Source organism: Vanacampus margaritifer, chromosome 2 (genome assembly GCF_051991255.1).
Source record: "Vanacampus margaritifer isolate UIUO_Vmar chromosome 2, RoL_Vmar_1.0, whole genome shotgun sequence".
Taxonomy (NCBI): Eukaryota; Metazoa; Chordata; class Actinopteri; order Syngnathiformes; family Syngnathidae; genus Vanacampus; species Vanacampus margaritifer.
Genome location: NC_135433.1, coordinates 56,353,074 through 56,373,748, shown reverse-complemented (window position 1 = coordinate 56,373,748; position 20,675 = coordinate 56,353,074). Strand labels below are relative to the sequence as shown.

Here is a 20,675-nt window from a genome sequence, read left to right as displayed (position 1 = left end):
CAGTCAGCTTTTTGGACAAACATCAACAAGGGGGACTAGCAAGCTTATGTGTTAATAATATTTGATGGATTGGCTGAAAACTGAAATTCTTTGTAAAATTCATTGGCTTAAGCTACAATATTTTTATAGTACAAAAGATAATACAGGTAAATTTTGTGTTTTCAGAAATTGAAAACAGCTTATGTGAATAAAGATAAGATAAAATTTATTTCAATCTTAATTGTTATATGTTACGCTTATTGAATTTAGTCTTTTAATATTTTCCAAATTTTCTTTTGAAATTTGAATAGTTGCTTGGGACGCATTGTCGAATTTACTGGTTAAATGTAAAATTTTCCCCTCTTTTTCAAAATGTATTTACTGCAGAACTTGTATATTATTAGAGTCTGAAAAATTCTCTAAGTCGATTTTTTCAGATGGGGGAATTATTGGTCGGTCTGGGTATATCGTTGCGAAGGACACAAACAGTCCATGTTGAATTAAATAAATATAAAATTAAAAGTTAGTCTTAATGTGATAATTATAGATAGTCCGTGAGAATGAATTTTACAGGAGGACCATGGAGAAGGAGTAAGTTTTGGCAGGGACGGCGAAAATAAGGTGAATATGTTCCATTTCTATTTTCCCCTGGGGCCCTGGGGTTAGATGTTATTTTTTGATTTTATTTGTTGGCGAAAGTTGCATTTATTTAATGGCTGGAAGCACATTCATGCTATATCTATAACAGTAAATATTATAATAAAACATTTCAATAATCATTATATTCTGTAAACAAAATTGGCCTCGTCAGATTTGAATTGGCTAAGATTTTCATTTTTTGCATTAATGAATGTGCTTAGGTCATTAAAGTCAGCCAAAGGCTGGATCCTAATTGAATGTCTCAACAAACAGAAGTTTTTCCCACAGGACAGGCCTACAGAACTTTACTAACATTTACTAACTCCTAACTAATAACACTACCAAAATGCTCTTTTAAAAAGAAAGGATGTGAATAAATGTTTATTAGTGACTAAATGAAAATATTTTGCACCCAGATGAGGTGATGAAAAGGTCAATCTAGTCCAGTCCACGGGGCACCTGGTTTCACATCTTGCCTATTAGACCAGCCGGAGGTCCGCCTTCTGCTCAACCCCCACCTTCAGGAGCGAGCCACCAGACGTGCCACCTGAGAGGCCATTCAACTGCTTCCAGTTTCCACCAGACGATCTAAGGATTACCCAATGGAGAGAGGAGGAATGTGTCCCTTTTCCGGGGCGTTCCACAAAGAATGAGTCACACCTTGGGCCCGGTGATCATCTCTGGCAGTTGATGTGGGTTCTAAAAAGCTGAAGGATCCATCCATCCATTCCCTTGACCGCTTGTCCTCACAAGGATTGTGAGGGTACTGGAGCCTATCCCAACTGGCTTCGGGCAGTAGGCGCGGTGCAACCTGAACAGGTTCAGCCAATCGCAAAGCTGAAGGACTCGGTTTAAAAAACAAACGCAAGAACGAAAACGGAACTGACAAACGTCAACAAAAACTTCCCTAGCCCAAACGACAACAAGCCTTCAATCGCGTCTCCAATTGCACGTACATAATGACACTCTTTCTCATACTGACTCATGCCAAATTGCTATTTCTGGGATCCCCCACCACAAATTTTGAACATAATCACAACACATTGTCTTCATATATGATATGCTTATTTTACTGAAAAAAAATCTTTTGATGAATTACATTGTTTTGACATATGACTGACCTCCTCTCCTGCTAAAAAGAATGTTTTTTATTTTTTTCCTTTTATTCTACTGTTGCACCTGCCATTGCGATGATGCAAATTCCGCTGGAATCTTTGTGTAAAAATGTTTAAATATTTAGTTGGACTGAAAGATATTATAACATTTTTAATACTTCATTTTATTTTATTAACCATTGTTACACATTATTAACATTTTAATTCTTTATATTAACCTTGTCGAAATGTTTTGTGTCCTGTGCAGAGCAGATGGTGTTGATTTTGGTATAATCTGACCTTAAACTGGGTCATACTATTTAGTCTAAAAAAGTTCCTTCTCAGCGCTTTGTGCGAAAACACATTTGGTCCTTGAGAACAGAATCTGTTTTGAACACCCACACCTGACTCTGTTTTCGCCATCGCTCATGAAAAAGTACCAGAGAGTATGTTTTGTCTACAAATGAAAGAGAGGAGGTCTTTTTAACTATAAGAAACCGTTGTGCACGCGGAAGAGCTACATTTGACGCTCTGAATCCCACGATGTTTAAGTGATGATTAGAGGCAGTTATTTGTCCAGAGATTCTCTGTTTTTTATTAAATCATTTTTGCAAAGGTGTATTTTTCTTACATTAAATCTATCTTCATTTTTGGAACACGCAAAGAGGACAAAATTCTAGATTCCTCTTCACTCCCTAGGATTTTACTAAACGTTATTTAACGTTTTTGGCAGTCAAAGAGTTAATATGTTAATAGGTTAGGCTGTGTTTGATATATGTGTGTGTTTACGAAATACATTTGTTGTCTAGAGATTCAATTTCTGCCGAATCATTTGTGTTTTCTGAGTGGATTAGTAATTCTCTTGTTAAAGCAAAGGACTCAATGATTAACTATAGTAGCAATTTAAGATTATGAATACTTGATAATAGGATTTTTATTGTTTATTTTGCTCCTACAAACAAGCAAAGTCAATGTGGTGCCCCCAGAGGTTGCTGAGGAAATTACAACTCCCCTCAGTACCGTCTAAATTTCTTGTTCGCCATTATGGCAACCCAAATAATCGCTTCACTGGAGCGGTTCGCAGCAGTGTGTGAAGCGGTTGGGATGAAGATCAGCACCTCCAAATCCGAGACCATGGTCCTCAGTCGGAAAAAGGTGGCATGTTCTCTCCGGGTCGGGAAAGAGATCATTCACCAAATAGAAGAGTTCAAGTATCTTGGGGTCTTGTTCACAATTGAGGGCAGGATGGAGCGGGAGATCGACAGGCGGATCGGTGATGTGTCTGCAGTGATACGGACTTTGTATCGGTCCGTCGTGGTGAAGAAGGTTTACCAATCGATGTACGTTCCTACCCTCACCTATGGGCACGAGCTGTGGGTTGAAATGAACATGATCCCGGATACAAGTGGCCGAAATTAGTTTCCTCCGCAGGGTGTGCGGGCTCTCCCTTAGAGATAGGGTGAGAATTTCGGTCATCCGGGAGGGACCCAGGGTCGAGCCGCTACTCCTCCGCGTTGATAGGAGCCAGCTGAGGTGGCTCGGGCATCTGGTTCGGATGCCTCCTGGACGCCACCCTGGAGAGGTGTTCCGGGCATGTCCCACCGGCGGGAGGCCCCGGGGACGAAACAGGATACGCTGGAGAGACTGTCTCTCAGCAGGCCCGGGAACGCCTTGGGATCCCGCCGGAGGAGCTGGTTGAAGTGGCTGGGGAGAGGGAAGTCTGGGCATCCCTCCTAAAGCTGCTGCCCCCACAAGCCTACCTCGGATAAGCGGTAGAAGATGGATGAATGGATAAACAAGTTCCTGTGGAGAGCTACAAGTCTTTGTTCCTTTTGCAACCCAGGAGCACATGTACATGGCCCATTGATTTAGGCCCAACGGCCTAGCTCAGCCCGGCCCAGCATGACTCCTGACTACCCCTGGCTACCACGTAACTCTGCCACTGATGTTGACTTATGTTGGTTCAGTTAGCTATGTGTAAATTTGAATTTGAATTTATTTATTTGAAAGGGACAATGCACATTAATGAAAATTCTACAATGTAAATGTGCCCAAGTTAGCTAAGTTAAGCTAATTTTCATTGGCAGTCCCTTTGGGCGGATGTAAGAGACAGCCTAAAATGAAAGTCATTAAAATCACAAATCAATTTCCAACAATATACAATAATAAAACACAAATACAAATACATTTCCTAAACAGTTGATAGTGCTAACTCATTCATTGAGAGCAGTTTTGGCCCGACTACAGCCACTGTTATGAGTTTTTTGTTGAAGACACTTGTATTTGTCTCCAATTTTTTTTTTTTTTTTTTTCAGGAGAGCTCAGTATTGTTCATTGGATTTGACATCATCATTGCTCTCCTTTTTTTTTTTAAAAAACAAATAAATTTAAAAAATTTAATAAATTTTTTTTTTTTTAAATATATATACACATATATATACATATACACACATATATATATATATATTTTTATTTTTTATTTTTTTGTATGTGGGTGAGTATGTGCATGTGCGTGTGTGTGTGCGTGTGCGTGCGTGCGTGCGAGCGTGTGTGTATTCATCAGTTCACCTAAAGCCCATTAAAAAAAATCCCATACTAATAATATAATATAATAATAAATTGCCAAATGCAGAAACATCAATGTAAGTTATCACGATGTAGTGGCTCTCGCTAACAGACAGAATTAAGTAACCAGAATTAGGTTAAAAAATTCTATATACGTAGACCATGTTTCTATAAATTTTGATATTTGGTTTTTATTTGAGGCAGATATTTTTTCCATTAAAATGTGATTTATGAGGAGGTTAGACCATTGGTCGATATTCAGAGTTTGTTTATTTTTCCAGTTAACAAGAATTGTTTTTTTAGCGATAGTAAGGGCTACAAGTGTAGATTGAAATTGTTTATGTGGTAAGTCAGTTGTTGTTAGGTCACCTAGCAAACACAAGTTTGGAGATAAAGGTATCCTACAGTCCAAAATAGCGGAAAGTTTTTCTAAGACTTTAGTCCAGAAATACATAACCGGAGTACATAACCATAAAGCATGAACATAAGTGTCTGTAGTGTTTTGCAAGCATTGGAGACAAATGTCGGAGTCTGAAAGTCCCATTTTCTTCATCATATATTGAGTAATGTATGTTCTGTGAATAATTTTATATTGGATAAGTTGTAAATTTGTGTGTTTTGTCATTTTAAATGCGTTTTCACAAACTTGAATCCAAAAATCAGGTTCCGGTGCTATAGACAAGTCTGTCTCCCATTTCGAGATGGGTAAAGACATTTTATCAGTATATGAAAGTAACTTATATATTTTTGAAAGTTTTTTTGTTGTTGTCGGAGAAAGCTTGTTAATATCTTTAGCTAAAACAGGCGGTTGGAGCGTACCCCGAAGTGTTGGAATTTTTTTCTTTATCATATTTTTAACTTGTAGATAATGTAAAAAATTTCCGTTTTTTATATTGTATTTTTGGAGCAAGGATGTATATGATATAAACATATTATCTGAGAAGAGATGGTGGAGATGTGTAATTCCTTTCTGCTCCCACACAGCTAAATGAAATGGTTGGTTGTTAAGTTGAAAGTCGGGGTTATGCCATAGGGGAGAAAGTCCACAGGGCTCCACTTGGGCTTTTGTCAATTCTAGTGCCTTCCACCAGGCAGTCACGGTGGCGGAAATCATTGGGTTTTTAAAACAATTATGACGCTTAATCGATGTTGTAATAAACAGTAGATCTCGAAGTCTGAGGTTATTACAATCCTTCTGTTCTAGTTCCAACCAACAGTTAGTGTCTCTGTTGGGTTGTGCCCATAGAACGATATATTGTAGCTGGTTAGCTATATAGTAGTACATAAAATTTGGTGCCTCTAGACCACCTTTGGATTTACTTTTCTGAAGAGTAGATAGACTAATCTTTGCTTTTTTTTTATTCCAGTAAAATTTTGTTACGGCTGAGTATTTGTCTCCAATTTAAGTTCAGCGGGGAGAGCATTCCATAGTTTAGGTCCCTGATAGCAGAAGCTAGACTGTCCAAAAGTTATTCTAAACTTTGGGAGCTCACAATCCCCACTTATTGAGGCTTTGGTAGTCGGTCTACAGAAGCTCTGACGCCTCACCATGAGACCAGTTAACAGTGGTGACACACAGATGTACAGACATTTAAAAGACAGTTACAAAGTACTAAAATTCACAACATTTTCAAAGGTAAAAAGCTTGTGTTTTTTTAATGATTTCACAATGATGCCAGCTCATTGGTTTCCTATCAAAAATCTTAATTGCCCTTTTTTATAGAGATATTATTGGCTTCAAATGGATTAATGGCCTGATCCCTCTAGAATTGGGGGCGGTCTCTTGGGATAAAATAGAGGAAAATAAGAAATAGCACTGCATTGGCTCCAAAAGACACCGGGCCACTGGGCCCTATATGCCAGATGGCCAGTCCAACCCTGTCCATGGCTAGCTAACTCCTCAGCTCAAACCACTACCACGTTACAATGTTACACAGTGGGCTGCTGAAAAATTGATGGTGGCCCGCAAATGGCCACCGAGCTGTAGTTTGGACATCCCTAGTCAAACAAACGCTCTTTTGGATTGATGGTCCTTCACTCGATATCGGATGGATGAATTTGCGTGGATTTATGTCACAAAGCGCCTCTCACTGTTCTTTCAGAAAGGAAATGTGGGTAAGGGTAATTCTGTCCACGCTTTTGTCCACCGGTGTCGCCATGTTTGATTGGGTTTGTCCCCCCCTCACCCGCAGCTTTGGCGCGTCCTGTTTTCGTCACAGCCAAATATCCCGGCCCCAAACACAATATTGCTTTGTGATTGGTGTATTGATTGATCTTATGAAGAATGCCATCATTTTGTTTGGGGATAGAGTGCTTGAAGCAATCAATCTGATTGACAACAGTACAAATGATATCCATGATTTATTTTTAATGTATTTTTTTATTGCACGGACTTCATTGCTTATAATTTTCCCATTAAGTATTACTGAATTGATTTGGATGACAGAGCTCGAGAGAGAGCTAGAGAAAGATAGAGAGAGCGCTAGAGGGGGGGGGGGCGGAGAGGTGGAGAGAGAGACAAAGAGAGAGAGGGAGGGCGAGCGAGCGAGAGCGTGTGGACGTGGCACCGCCACTGCTATACACGTCGTTTTAAGAAGCTCATAATAAACAATTAAGCAGCTCATTCAAAACAAACACTACCAGTATGATTATGACATGATATTGAACATTTACTGCTTTAGGAACAGTAGGCCTTGGTTTACGGGACGTTACGTTCTCCCAGACACTTGTGAATAAGTAGATTACGACTGTTGCTCAGCCTCTATAGTAAAGCAGGAAAAATAAAAATAAAATAAAAACGCCACATAAGTTGGTCGCCATGTATCGGTAGTAGATGTGATCCTATATTTTGCGTATAGAATATGCGACACTAAAATAAAAAGAAAGCTTCATCTATCCAATTGAAATAAAATCATCAAAGAACCACTCAACCACTGTTACAGAACTCGGTTGTTGTTACCATATGCTACCTGCCAACTCCAGCTTGTCATAGGGAAACAAATATTCGACAATATCGCTACAACGTTAAACATACATATGACAACAATCCTCCACCAAAGTGAAAGACGTAGTCGGAGCCTCGTGAAACAACAGAGAGCCTCACCAGAGACGCGGAATCCATTGCCGACGCGCTCTTTGGTTCGGTGTGTTGACGTGGACACCTCTGAGCTGTCACACCACCTCGCATACGGCTACTCACTCAATTTTTTTCCTTACAGGGCCGCCCTGGCGCGTTCCCGATCACACTGCAGCCAACCAGATAAAACCACATGCGCACGGAGTTTAACAGGGGGCGCTCACGACCTTGTGCGTGCTGTACACTGGTCTTCTTTCACTAAGTCTTTGTGCAGCCTGACTCTTTAGTTACAAAAGTATTGGAAAAGCGAGGTCAAACTATTTATTTTGATATCAAAAGATGAACATGAGAATTAGTTCAGTTTCAAATCGTGTTTGCATTTGGATCTGATACATTTGCGTTGAAGATTGCATTATATATGGGAATGCTGGAGTGGGCTTTTTATGAAATTTAGAAATGTTCCCCGTCTTTCCACTTTTATGAGGAGGTGTTACTTTATATATGAAGATATATATTTAAAATTTGCCTTTATTTGTGTTTTTTTATTTGCTAGTAGTTATTGGTTGTCCTGTTTTATATGTAATTGTTTTTTTGGTTTAGTTACTTTTTGTTTGTCGTGTTGAATATTATATTATGCTGTATTACACTTCAGGGCCAAGGTACAAATCCATAAATTGCAAAAGTGATATGATTCTTCAGAGTTGAAATTACTGTACATAAAAATACACAAAATGCTAATTGTGGATAGGATTAATGTATTTATGTTCAGATATTTAAAATGTTGCATTTGACAAGGTAAAAATGAATTATAGGTATCTGGAACACAAGTCCAGTCGAACAAAGCTGACAACCAGAAAATGCAAAGCCTCACACTGGCTGACGCCCACTTACTGCTGGGGGCCCAAATGGATGTTGGAAACTACATAACGGATGAACAGGTCAATTACAATAGGCTACATAATGTTTTAAGTAGAGCTATACAATAAATCTTGAATGTATTATCTGGATATTAGGACACAATTTGAGTATGGCCAAAGTCTAATATTTCGATGATTTTAACAACCATCAGATCTTGGATAGATTATCTGATTGGTTTAACTGCAATGCAAATCAGACTTAAAATTGCCAAAAGTTACAACATGCAACTGATATACAGGGTAGTCATGTAATACATTGTTTAATATAATCCAAACTGTTACACATTTTAATGTACTTATATATATACAGGTATATATATATATTATATATTTAACAGGCCTGAATTTTTTCATCCTTTTCCTACATCAATATCAGATATGTACAAACCACAAAATAATACACAGTTAAGAAAATTAAAAACTTTATTGTTTAACAATTGAAAGTGGATCAGCCAGTAATGGTGACACTGCAAGATACATGCAAATGACTATACTAATTTGATGAATACAAAAAAGCTTTTCAGACAGGAAAATGAATCACAAGACTGTTCAGAAGTAATACTGGCGTGAAACAGAGGTTTTGTATTTAAAAAAAGAAAAGAAAAAAGCATCTGATTTGAAAGTATAAAACAAAAAACATTATTTGCACAAGGGCTGATAATTAGTTTAAATGAGGTGTGTTTAAATCCTATCAATTTAAAAAACAGTTAATTCAGTGTAACAAAACAAAAAAAATTAACTCATTCATCGGGTGTTTAAGGCCAGCTGTTACTAAAAGTCCATATGTGATTTGTTGTACGCAGCACTGGTGGTTTTTCTGGTTCTGTAAAAAAAATAAAAAAATAAACCCAGTCGATGTCATATGGTGTCACAAAGTAATTGTAATGATACGTACAAAGTGAATCGTATGACCGTGGAACATATGCTAAAATGGATGCTACATAAAGAAAAAATGTTCAATGCAAGATTAATTCCTGCACCCCTTTTGTGAACGATTATGGTTCAGAGTTGTGTGCAGTGTTTGTCCAAACTTTGCTGTAAGCTTGAGAAAAGTAAGTATTGATTCAATAGGCTTTAAGCAGATACAGTACATTCAAAGGCTTGGCTACTTCTAACCGCACGCGTCCTCTTTAAATGCACATATAAACTTACAGTATTTGTATTTACCACAGTGGCTTGAAAGTAAATAGCACTTCACAACTGTGGAGCAAAAAAACCCTAATACGACTCTCAATATCATACACAACACTATTTGTTAGTTGTTTCCAAATATGAATGTGTGAGAAAGGTGAAAATTGGTCACACGCCGCTGAAATTTATTATGCAAAACTGCATTAAAATGGATACTGAAACCGTCTTCAACTAAAACTCAAAAGCATACACAGAGATCCATAAGGGAGACCATGCAAGCAAACAGTGACGAGTTTTATTATTCATGTCAGTAATTTCATAAAGTCTAATTGACATTTGAGTGCAGACTTTTACAGTCATCAAAAAACAATCTCTAGGCTGGAAGTCGAATGGAAATTTCTTATAATAACCATAACAGACTACGAAACACAATTTCTGATGTCAAATACAAAGTCGCAAATGTTTAAAATATTGGATGATCTCATCAGTTAACAGAACTAAATTAAAACGTAATAGAGAGGCTGACAAAGTTTTGATTCCAAGTTGGCGTTGCTCTCTCTTAACCGTTGCATTTTAACTCCGTGTGGGGAATTAGTAATTACAACTTATATTTTGGTTAAGCTGTGCATATTGAATATCAGTGTTTTAGACTTAGCAAATAAAAATGGGAACGCGGGTTAACTATTGCATCATTCATTAAAAACTGCAGTTTAATTGATTGAACACTTGGCCTTTTGTGCAAGAACTACTTTAGGTTCACCAACAAAATTGTCTCATGCTTTGATGCCAGCAAGCACATTATCCCAACAAATATGATTGCGTTACTGCGTCAGTAAAGGAGACCAAATTATTTGCCTAGCCAACATGAATTGACAGCTCCGCACATACTGTATAAGATTTAAAAACAGCTTTGATTGTTTCACTGCATATCCATTTTGGCCTACGTTCAACAAAGCAAGAAAGCAGAACAATTTAAACAATGTAATGGTTAACATACTCTTAAAAAATATTCTAAATCATAATACAAGTTGGTGTATATTTTGATAAATGGATCCTCACATCACAGGAAATCAGCACCCCCAAAAAAGTAACGATGGCAATTAACACCCCACTTCCCTGGACTTGTTGCACTTGCACTAACAAGTGTTTGTTACAGAAACTAAGCTCTACATGTGTATGTACTGTACTTTTAATTACAACCTTGCACCTCCTCTTTTTCTCTACATCGTATCCATCCACTTATCTAGTCTTTTTTCTCCTCCTCCTTCTTGTCCTCTTCCTCTGTGGGATAAGAGTGCCAGGTGAGGCGCTCCTCATAGAAAGAGATGACCACCTGTGGGCAAATCACGTTGGCTTCTTTGGCTGGGACAAGGTCAGCCTCATCTGAGTTCTTCCTGTTAGGAATAGCAAGGAAAGGGGGTTAAGAGGCAATATAATCAACTGACTGATCAACTTTTTTTTGGAGTGCAACTTATACCAACAGCATTGTGTGAATGCATGCAAATTACAGATAAACTGATATTTATTTATTTTTTTGGGCCGATACCTATGCCGATTATTAGTAGTCAAGGGGGCTGATAATATATTTGAAGCCAATATTCATTTTGAGTAAAAATGGGGGAAAATATTGTCATCAAATTTGTTTGTTTTTTAATACAAATGCCAATCTTGACTCTGTTGTAATGTCTTATAGCATGTTTCGTGAACAATTTTACAGACTTTTAAAGGTTTTGGCTTTTGGTTTAATTATATGAAAGTGTACTTTTTTTATGTACAAAGGCTTGAACTGAGAGTGACTTTAGACCACAGAGAAATGTGAGAAAGAGTTAATGCCCGTCTGAGAAAAGTTTATAAAGTGTGCTGTGATGGGGTTTAGAGCAGAAACAAAACATGTACTGTATATGTGATGCGCTTTCACTAAATCAGGCTTATGTCTCCTAAAATGAAAACTGATATGTGACCGGCTTTGGCAAAAGGGAACTTGTGTGTCGAATATAAATAAATCAAAATTGAGATATTCATATGTTCAAACTCAACACTTAATTCCCTTTAAAATTATATATAAAAAAAACATGGACGTATCTAAAAAAAATTGACAGTTACAGTAATTTTAATACTGGCAGGTTGAAATCTCTAGTTTTAAAAGGAACCCTGAGTGTCATGACAAATTTGCTCGATATTATTTATTTGGTTGTTACTAACTTAACTATAGAGATAAATTTTTCAAAAATCATTCCCAGTCCAATCAGTGCGTGGTGATGTAGAATGGTGGCGGCTCTCTGCCAAGTAATGCAAAACAGATACAAAGAAAGCGAGGTAAGCCTCGAAACGTTCCTAAAGAAACTACACTTCAGAGTCACCCCCCTCCACGCTGTGCTCTCATCATTCACCAGACGCATTCAAGAGTTTTGATTGTCCCTTTAGAAACCTTAACGGAGGCCTTCAGTCGAACGGTGATTGTAGAGATATGTCTTCCCGACTGTTCTTTGATCAAAAATTCCTTGTTCATATTGGTCTTCCAACTCTGACCACCTCGCTATGTTCCCGCGGAAAATCGTTTCATCTTCTTTACTTGGCAAACTTTGTTTTCCTGCTTCTTCCACTTCCAAACCCCGGATTCATTGATGTGGAATTCTCTCGCGATTGCCCCTTTCCCATGAACAACTGTGCAGCTGATAGCTTGTAGATTAAATTGTGCCTCGTAAGCATGTCTCTTCACTGATGCAATTTTCAGGGGTCCTTAGCCAAACCGATGTTTGCACAATGCACAGCAGCACAATACCGTCCGCATGCCATTCTCTGGGAGATGATGATTTTTTAGATTAGAGTTTTTGTTGTGGACAATTAAAAAAATTATACAATTGATACCGACCCCCACCACCCTCTTTTCATTGCGCTTTGCATTGCACCCCCATGGGCTTTCATAGCTTTCGCTCTGCCAGCTTCCTCCACACTCCATGACTCCCTGAGGGACACGGTGGAACACCTTTTCAAAGTTCACAAAACATGTTGACTGGCTGGGCGAACTCCCATGTACCCTCAAGGAACCTGCCAAGGATGTGTAGAGCTGGCCCACCGCTCCACGGCCGGGCCAAGTATACCTTATATATGAACATAGCGTCTCTGCCGCACACACAGGGGTGGGTGATCTTGCAAATATAGAGTATCACGATTTTCTAATTATAAACATCACAATTTCGATTTGATCAAGATTTATTTATTTTTATCAATATGAAATATAAATTAAATTACACATGAAATAAGAGTAGTATTGAATAAATAGGCTACACTTAATAGTTTGTGAAAATGAACATGGTAATAATAAATACCTTTTTTAAATAAAAATTATAAAGCAGCAAAATACCTGAGCAAAATAATAATAAAAGTTGTGTAATCAAAATAGCGTCATATTTATGTATGTCTTAAAGTACACACAACTTGGCTGATATAAATTCATGAAAAAAAAAAAAGTGCGGCACGTAAACACAAAGTAAAAAAAAAATGCTGATGGTAGCAAAGCAAAAAGCACCTTCTATTAAAGAAAAGGTCAATATTGTAGCAACCCTTGGTGGGTGGGTCGCGGGTTATGTAGTTTTCCATGGTCTGAATGGGCAACACAGACTGTTGTTACGTTCTAGTGTGGTTACGGTAACTTGCAAATTGGCATTAAAGAGTTAATTCGCTAACCTTGCCAGCAAGCTGAATTGTCGCGGTATTGGTTCACAAATACTACGAGAAATAAATCTTGTACCGCTCCCGCTGACACGTTTGCAACCTACCTTTTATGAGTTGGACCAATCTGGCGTTGTTTAGGTTGGGACAAAACCAAGAAGCGCCGATGGCGGGGGGAACAAACCTACGCTGCAAGTAATACTTTTCTTATAGAATTAGTCACCGTTTCCTTGTTGAATGTTGAACAGCGAGAGGCGCTTCGTGCATTTTTATCTGGTTAAAATGTAAAAATAATTTTCCCTAAAACGAGACCAAAGATGACATTTTCCTCTGTTGCCGTGATTGGTCAAAATAAACATGCGCAAGATGCCGCATCGTCCAATCATCTTGAAGTATTGAACAAAATGTCCCTCCTTTCCCGAACGGATCTGCCGAGTTAAGTTCTAGATTCATAATGTAAAGAACTTCCTTGAGTTAATCAAAATTATCAATCTGTCTTGTGAGGTTTTTCTATTTCTCTGGATTCATGCGAGGAATGGCGGTGTTGGAAAAAAAAAAAAAAGTGAAGTGTGTGCGCTATTTGAGCACACTGATTGGCTGTCAAATAGGGGCAGGCGCATGACTGTCCTTCAGAGGCAGAAAATGAGCTGACGGTCAAATTGTACTGAAATGCTTTGCATCGCGATCAGACGACTCCACAGAAATGACAGATTGTCAGCACTGCATATCATCACAAATTTAAGATTGTGAGATCGCTCACCACTACGCAGTCGCACACCCCTACCTTAATCAATTTAATCATATTAAACTCTCTGTGCTCCAATACCTTCTGTGACAAACATGGTGTTTCTGTCAATATCTTTTAAGTTGTATAACAGATCCAGATGTAAATATCTGGGATTCAAAATTGAACTATTGATCTAATGTTCATGTTTTTGTGTCAAAACCAAACGTTTTAATTTTATTAGGGAAAAGTGGAATTATAGCCTCCCTGACTCATGTTTTTAAGGGGAGTGCATAATGGGGCATTTATTAATTGTAAATGAAAGACCCACCATTTCATCAGGAACATCAGCTCGCCACTTGAATCTGTTGCACCAATAATTCTTTCTGGCTGCAGACCTCTCCCAAAACCTCTGACTTTTTCACTCTAGAGACAAGGAAAGCACACATATGAAAAATTTGAGTTACATGTTGGGGGTGGAAATCTCTATAGCAATCAGGGTCCGACCCATATAAATTTTTTGAGGCCGATGCTGATTTTTGGCAGAAAAAAAAATACTGATTACCGATTAATCTGCCGATTATTTAAAACAATAAGAAAGTGAAATAAGAATAGAATAACTAAACAGCAGCAACTGAAAAAACAGTAAGAACAAATACGGACTGTTTTTGTGCATTTTGGCCTCTTGGGGGCAGTGTGGTGCCTTGCATCCATGGCATACACACTTAAAGTGAGTACAGAAGAAAGTTGCAATTGAATTACAATAACTAGTTTTTCACACATTGGGAAGAATTTGTGCCTTTACGTAGTGTTATCTCACCTGTGGGTATGTGTTCCCACAGCATTTGTGTGTGGAGTCTATGCTAACTTCCTGATAGCATTTGAATGGGATCTTCACTTCACTTTTAGCATTAGGGCTAGGCTAGCGATGTTTTAAAAACAAAGCATGTTTGATGTTTGTATTTAAATATACAGTGGATGTAATTCTTAACTTTGTGTGTTTCATTTGACTGTTAATTCCAACTGAGGTGTCATTAAACAGCTTATAGGACGCAGTACAGCTCTCATTGCTGAACCAATTTAAGATTAAACAGAGAATTGTTGACCAACTTTAAGTGGTAATGCACGAATGAATAAAGTAAATCCAAAGAAATATATTAAATTAATTAATCCAAAGTGAATATATTAAGTGTAATTAATTGTGCGTTCATTAAATTTAATATATTCACTTTTGATTAATTTACAGTAATCTCTGGACTATAAGCCACTACTTTTTTCACTTGCATTCGACCTTGCGGCTAATACAAAAGTATGGCTTATCTATCAGCTCTCAAGGGGGCGCACTAAAGGAAGCACAAGAGCGTCAGGCAGAGCAAAACAAACCAAGTGAGCCCAAATACAGTAGGAGAGACAGAACGAGAGAGACAATTTGCGCCCTCATGAAAAAAAAAAAAGTAGTGGGAACCAGGTGCGGTAACATAAAACACCTGCGGCTTACAGTTGGGTGCGGCTTATATGTGTAACAAACTCGAGCATTTCCCAAATTTTGTTAGCGCGCGGCTTATATTCAGGTGCGCCTTATTTTAGAAATTACTGTAATTCAATCCTGTGTTACCACTTAAAGCAATTCTATGAAGTTGGTCAACAATTATCTGTTTAATCTTGAGTTGGTTCAACAATTCTCTTTTTAGAGTGTATTACATGCCAACATGAAATCAATTGAATGATGCATGTGTGTTTCTTTTTTGAACTGGCTTTTAATAGGCAGTGGTTGAGATGTTGAGCATGCATATTGGCATTTTTTATATGCCAACATATCTATTTTGCGATCACTGTTGATGTGTTATTGTTGTGAAGGAAAGGCAATGTAACACAAATTTGGCTATAAAATAAATGTGAAACATGAGTATCCCTCTGCTGTTTTACTTTTCTAAAATTAGCACAGCAGGGGAAAAAGGAGAACCCTGATATATACATACATATCAAGGCTCGAAATAAGCGGTTTTGCATTACTGTTTGAACACTAAAGAGCAGAACTGGCAATCAACTGCTGAGACGGTCTCTAGGCTGGACGCACGCACGTACAGGTGGAGGAATACCTTAGAGCCGAGGGCGAGGCTCGCAACGAGTGGCTGCTAGTGAGGATAAACACATTGTGGAGTTGCTTTTCTTCCTATTAAAAACAATGGTGGACAATATCATTGCAGTCTTTGAGCACCCAGCCAAAAAGGAGCTGCCCTCATAGAGAATAGGGAGTGAGGAAGTTGCCGTATCTGATATTGTTTACACCTGTTGCAATGAAAAAGCAACAGAGGTCATGTGGTGTGGTGCCGGCCGGGCCAAGTAGAATGGTGTGGTGTGGTGCTGTTTGGGGCTAATGGAAAAGCGGCATTAGCATGTTTGTATTTTCCCCTTTACCTCCTCCTTCTTCCTCTTGCTCCCTCTCTCATCTGCTCCTGTTGCCTCACTGGCCACTTTTCTCTTGCCCTCCTTCTTTTTATCCTCCTTCTCCTTGTACTTCCGCATGAATTCTGCAATAAGGTCAGGGCAGTCCAAATTGTCCTCTGGTTCCCATGTATTGTCCTCACTGAACAGGTAAGGTGCAGAAAGAAAATAAATTTAATTAGTTACAATCCAGTCAATTCTAGTGGTGCAACATATCATCATCATTGATCCGTGATCGGTGCGGATCAGGCCACACAGTCGCAAATTGGTTGGTGGGGGGAAAACCCTTGTGGGTCACACAAGTCGCATGTATGGGTCCATTTTGGCAACATGGTGTGAAATTAGTCCTCAAATTAATGGTACACGATTTTTTTCCTGCTTCTTGTCATGTCAAGGAAGCTGAAACATACTGAATGTAGTAACACACTGCCTATGCTGAGGCTAACTTCAAAATAAAGTTTACCAAATAATACATTGGTGACATTCAGGCAATGCAAAATTGCAAATAGCCTTAGTAGATTTTTACTTTGAAGTTGGCCCGTGTCGTGGCGTGATGGCTAGCTTGACTTTCCTTTTCGACGTTTCAGATTGCCAAGTCAGGTTTGTTGACATTAGATAGTTGCGACCATCAACCTCAACAAGGCAACAATATATATATATATATATATATATTTTTTTTTTTTTATTATTTTTTTATTTTTATTTTTATAAACACAACGGTTCAAGTTCCAAATGTTTTCTTTTCTTTAAAGATTATAATGGACTCACTTTGAGAAGCCCTTCCATTTCAGCAGGAACTCCACTTTGCCCTTCACCACTCTACGGTCCAAAACCTTTTCTACCACATATTCTTCCTCCTCTTCCTCCTCTGGTGATGCTGTTGCTTCTGTAGCTGCTGTTGGAGTTTCAGGAACAATGGGCAGCTGCTGCTCCTCCTCCTCCTCTGCATTGCCCTTCTTTTCTACTATGGTCGCCAGCTTGACGTGCAATGAGGAACCTTAACGGATACAAACAATTATCAAAAGACAATATAAAAAGTGCACAGGTGCTGTTTGCATATTTGTAAAATACTCGGTGTACGAATTGTATTGTGTTGCACTGAGATTTCACTTTTCTTACTTAATCTATGATGCAACATGAAAAGATATTCCAAAATGACAGTCTGTCAAAAATGCTGAGTCTGGTTGGAATGGCCACTTTAAACAAAATAATTTAGAAAATCGGATGATGGGTTCTGGAGAAAATTAGTTTTGAGTGTTGCCTTTCTGTTTTTTTTTTAGGTATGTTTTTGTGTGCTATCGCCTCAGGTCACCTGGGACAGGATGATATTGGTTATAATTGCATATCTTTATATTGAAACAAATCCCCACTCATACATTGTAAAGATCATTTGTTTTAAAACTGGCTGTTTGGACAATGCTTCAGTTCTACACTCAGTCTGTTCCATAGTATCATGCCATTATTGGATATTCTTTTGTAGTTATGCATTTTTTTTTTTATCCTTAATTTAGCGTGATATGTAAGATGCCATGTTAAGGTTCAACAGGCGTCCACATTAACTCGTTAGGGCAATGTCAGTCTAGTCATTTTGTTTCCTGTCTGCAGATTGGCCAAGTGCATAACTGTTCAATTCGTCAATAAAGACGTGAAACAAAACGGCTCGTCCACAACTAGATTAGCTGCAGAAATTGTAAACATAGTAAAAAAATAAAAAATACTATAATAGTTGTTTGTCTGTGTGTCTTGCGATTGGCTGACCAGTGACCACCAGTTCAGGGTGTACGCCGGCTACTGCCCAAAGACAGCTGGGATATAAAATGGCACAGAGCGGTATTTGAAACCGTGACGCTAAGAGCATCACCTCACCTTTGGGGTGACCACTCTACCCCCACAACACCACGAGCTGGGACACATTCACCTGCGCATAAGTTGTACTTGCAGTTCTCGCGCGATTCACGGCAAAATAGCAATAGGTGGCGAGTTGCCGGCCACGACAAAATAACCTCTGCGAATGAGAAAATATTACTAATATTATTATTAGGTTGTGTGTTAACTACATACATTTAAACACACAAAGAATATACTATATAAATAAAACAAAAACAAAATACTGCATATAATGGATATAATTTAAAAAAAACACTGGCGCTCTTATCCAACGAACACAGTACACATCCTGCATTGACTCAGTAAGGATTTATGCGGCTGGCGTGTTCTGATCTTCGCATGCTCTAAACACCAAGCACATATTTTCATTACGAGGACAAACAGCGACAAACGTTGGCAAATGGCATCGGGCTTTTTCAAACGAACTTTATCCGACCCATAAATACGGAAGAGCCGGCCAGACTCTGCAACGGAGAACAACATGGCGATGGCGTGTTTCTCTTCATCTGCAAGCTCACGAAAGCCTTACCGTTACGATAAAAACTTCAGAGATCTTGAATTAGCTTCTCGTAGGGTCAATTTAACCACTACTTATTGTGGCTCTGTTTTACGCTATTAACAGGACTAGCTGTAGTAGTTGTGACCAAAAAACAACTCAAGGTTCAGTGGTTTTCGGGTTCTTTGTCAATGCAAAAGCTATATGCTACATAATACAATAGCTTCTGCAGGACAGCTAGCAAACCGTCGGTAAAGTCTACCCGCCAACAGCAATTCCGGAAGTGACGTATGAACTAAAGGCTTATGGGTTTTTGTAAAACGAAAAATAAACGAGATGCCTCATTGACGGCTGCATCTTGCGTCAAGATATCCGCCATCTTGCCACAGTCGTTTGTCAAGCCTCTCTTTACTGCTTGGGGATGAACAACGCTGCAATCGAGGATGGTCGGAAATCGAAATCGGACTTTCCCGACTTCAAACCAGGATGGAACAAATTCCAGAAGTACTACAATTAGTTAACTTGACACCTTGTCTGAAGCATCTGGTTTGACACTTAATCCCACTAAATGTGAATTTATGCTAATACATGAATGCAACCTCCCTCATAGAAGCATATAGTATCCCGATTAAATCTTGTGTGAAATACCCGGGTAATAATAATAATAATAATGCATCAGATTTATATAGCGCTTTTCTAGACACGTAAAGACTCTTTACAATGGAATGGATACATTATTCATGCACTCACACATTCACACTCTAACCTAGCTAGACACCTGCTGCAAGTGAATCATTAAATATCCAAACAAAAATGAATTAGTGTAAACTTAAATTGAATTCTTGGCTATAACGAGATCTCACCATTTTTGGTAGAACATATTGATAGATATTGTAACATTTTTAATACTTCATTTTATTTTATTAACCATTGTTACACATTATTAACATTTTAATTCTTTATATTAACCTTGTCGAAATGTTTTGTGTCCTGTGCAGAGCAGATGGTGTTGACTTCGTATAGGCTGACCTTAAGCTGGGACATACTATTTAGTCTAAAAAAGTTCCTTCTCAGCGCTTTGTGCGAAAACACATTTGGTCCTTGAGAACAGAATCTGTTTTGAACACCCACACCTGACTCTGTTTTCACCATCGCTCACGGAAAAGTACCAGAGAGTATGTTTTGTCTACAAATGAAAGAGAGGAGGTCTTTTTAACTATAAGAAACCGTTGTGCACGCGGAAGAGCTACATTTGACGCTCTGAATCCCACGATGTTTAAGTGATGATTAGAGGCAGTTATTTGTCCAGAGATTCTCAGTTTTTTATTAAATCATTTTTGCAAAGGTGTATTTTTCTTACATTAAATCTATCTTCATTTTTGGAACACGCAAAGAGGACATAATAATTCTAAATTCCTCTTCAATATCTAACTCAAATGGAATCTTTAGCAAGGTGCATTTATCAAATTATATGGCTGTACCAGATAAATTAATACAAGCAATAAACCAAATAAATCTTAACTTTATTTTGAAAAACAGAGTCCAATATATATAAAAAAAATAAAAAATACATTGTAAAAGAATGTAAAGAAGGTGGACTTGAGGCAATTGATTTTGAATGTTTAAATGCAGTACTAAAAATGAAATGGTTAACATCTTTCCTAACAGATTATAATAGCATCTGGTTCTTTCTGTATGTCCAAAGATGTTAAAAAAAAAAGGGAGGTGTTGAATTCATTTTTTTTAGGTGTGATTTTAACGTTAATAAACTGCCAGTTAAATTATCATCTTTTCATAAGACAGTCCTGCAAAGATGGAAACTTATGTACAACCACAATTTTACGCCACATCAATCCCCAACATGGAACAACAGATATGTTCTTTGCAATAGAAAATCAATCTTCTTGCAGAACTGGATGTATAAAGGAGTGTGGTCACTACGCCATCTAACGGATGATCAGGGTAACTGGCTCTCGTTTGACAATTTTTGTGCTCTAAATCACGTGTCAAAGATCAGAATTAAAAAAGATTCTTAAAGCAACTCCTCAAG

At 38.1% G+C, this 20,675-nt stretch overlaps 2 protein-coding genes across 2 annotated transcripts in view; both read right to left on the bottom strand.

Annotated features, from left to right (window-relative positions):
• copz2 (COPI coat complex subunit zeta 2) overlaps positions 1–7,548 on the bottom strand; it is a 47,855-nt gene extending 40,307 nt beyond the window's left edge. Inside the window, exon 1 of the mRNA XM_077555719.1 lies at positions 7,381–7,548. Within this exon, the coding sequence (XP_077411845.1) occupies positions 7,381–7,464 (84 nt within the window). The 5' untranslated portion in view covers positions 7,465–7,548. The remainder of the gene's footprint in view (positions 1–7,380) is intronic.
• A 1,127-nt stretch (positions 7,549–8,675) lies between these two features.
• Positions 8,676–18,924, bottom strand: cbx1a (chromobox homolog 1a (HP1 beta homolog Drosophila)). Its single transcript, XM_077557787.1, has 5 exons — positions 18,659–18,924; positions 17,011–17,239; positions 16,216–16,384; positions 14,129–14,223; positions 8,676–10,795 (listed from the first exon to the last, which is right to left on the bottom strand). The coding sequence occupies exons 3-5, from the start codon at positions 16,321–16,323 to the stop codon at positions 10,645–10,647; spliced, it is 354 nt and encodes a 117-aa protein (XP_077413913.1). The 5' UTR covers positions 16,324–16,384; positions 17,011–17,239; positions 18,659–18,924; the 3' UTR covers positions 8,676–10,644.
• Positions 18,925–20,675: the final 1,751 nt, after the last annotated feature.

Coding starts and splice junctions, on each gene's coding strand:
- cbx1a (XM_077557787.1), bottom strand. CDS start 16,323: ATGCGGAAGTACAAGGAGAAGGAGGATAAAAAGAAGGAGGGCAAGAGA. Junction 14,224..16,215: donor GCAAGAGGAAGAAGGAGGAG/GTAAAGGGGAAA, acceptor CCTTGTCTCTAG/AGTGAAAAAGTCAGAGGTTT. Junction 10,796..14,128: donor CTGATGTTCCTGATGAAATG/GTGGGTCTTTCA, acceptor TATTCCTAACAG/GAAGAACTCAGATGAGGCTG.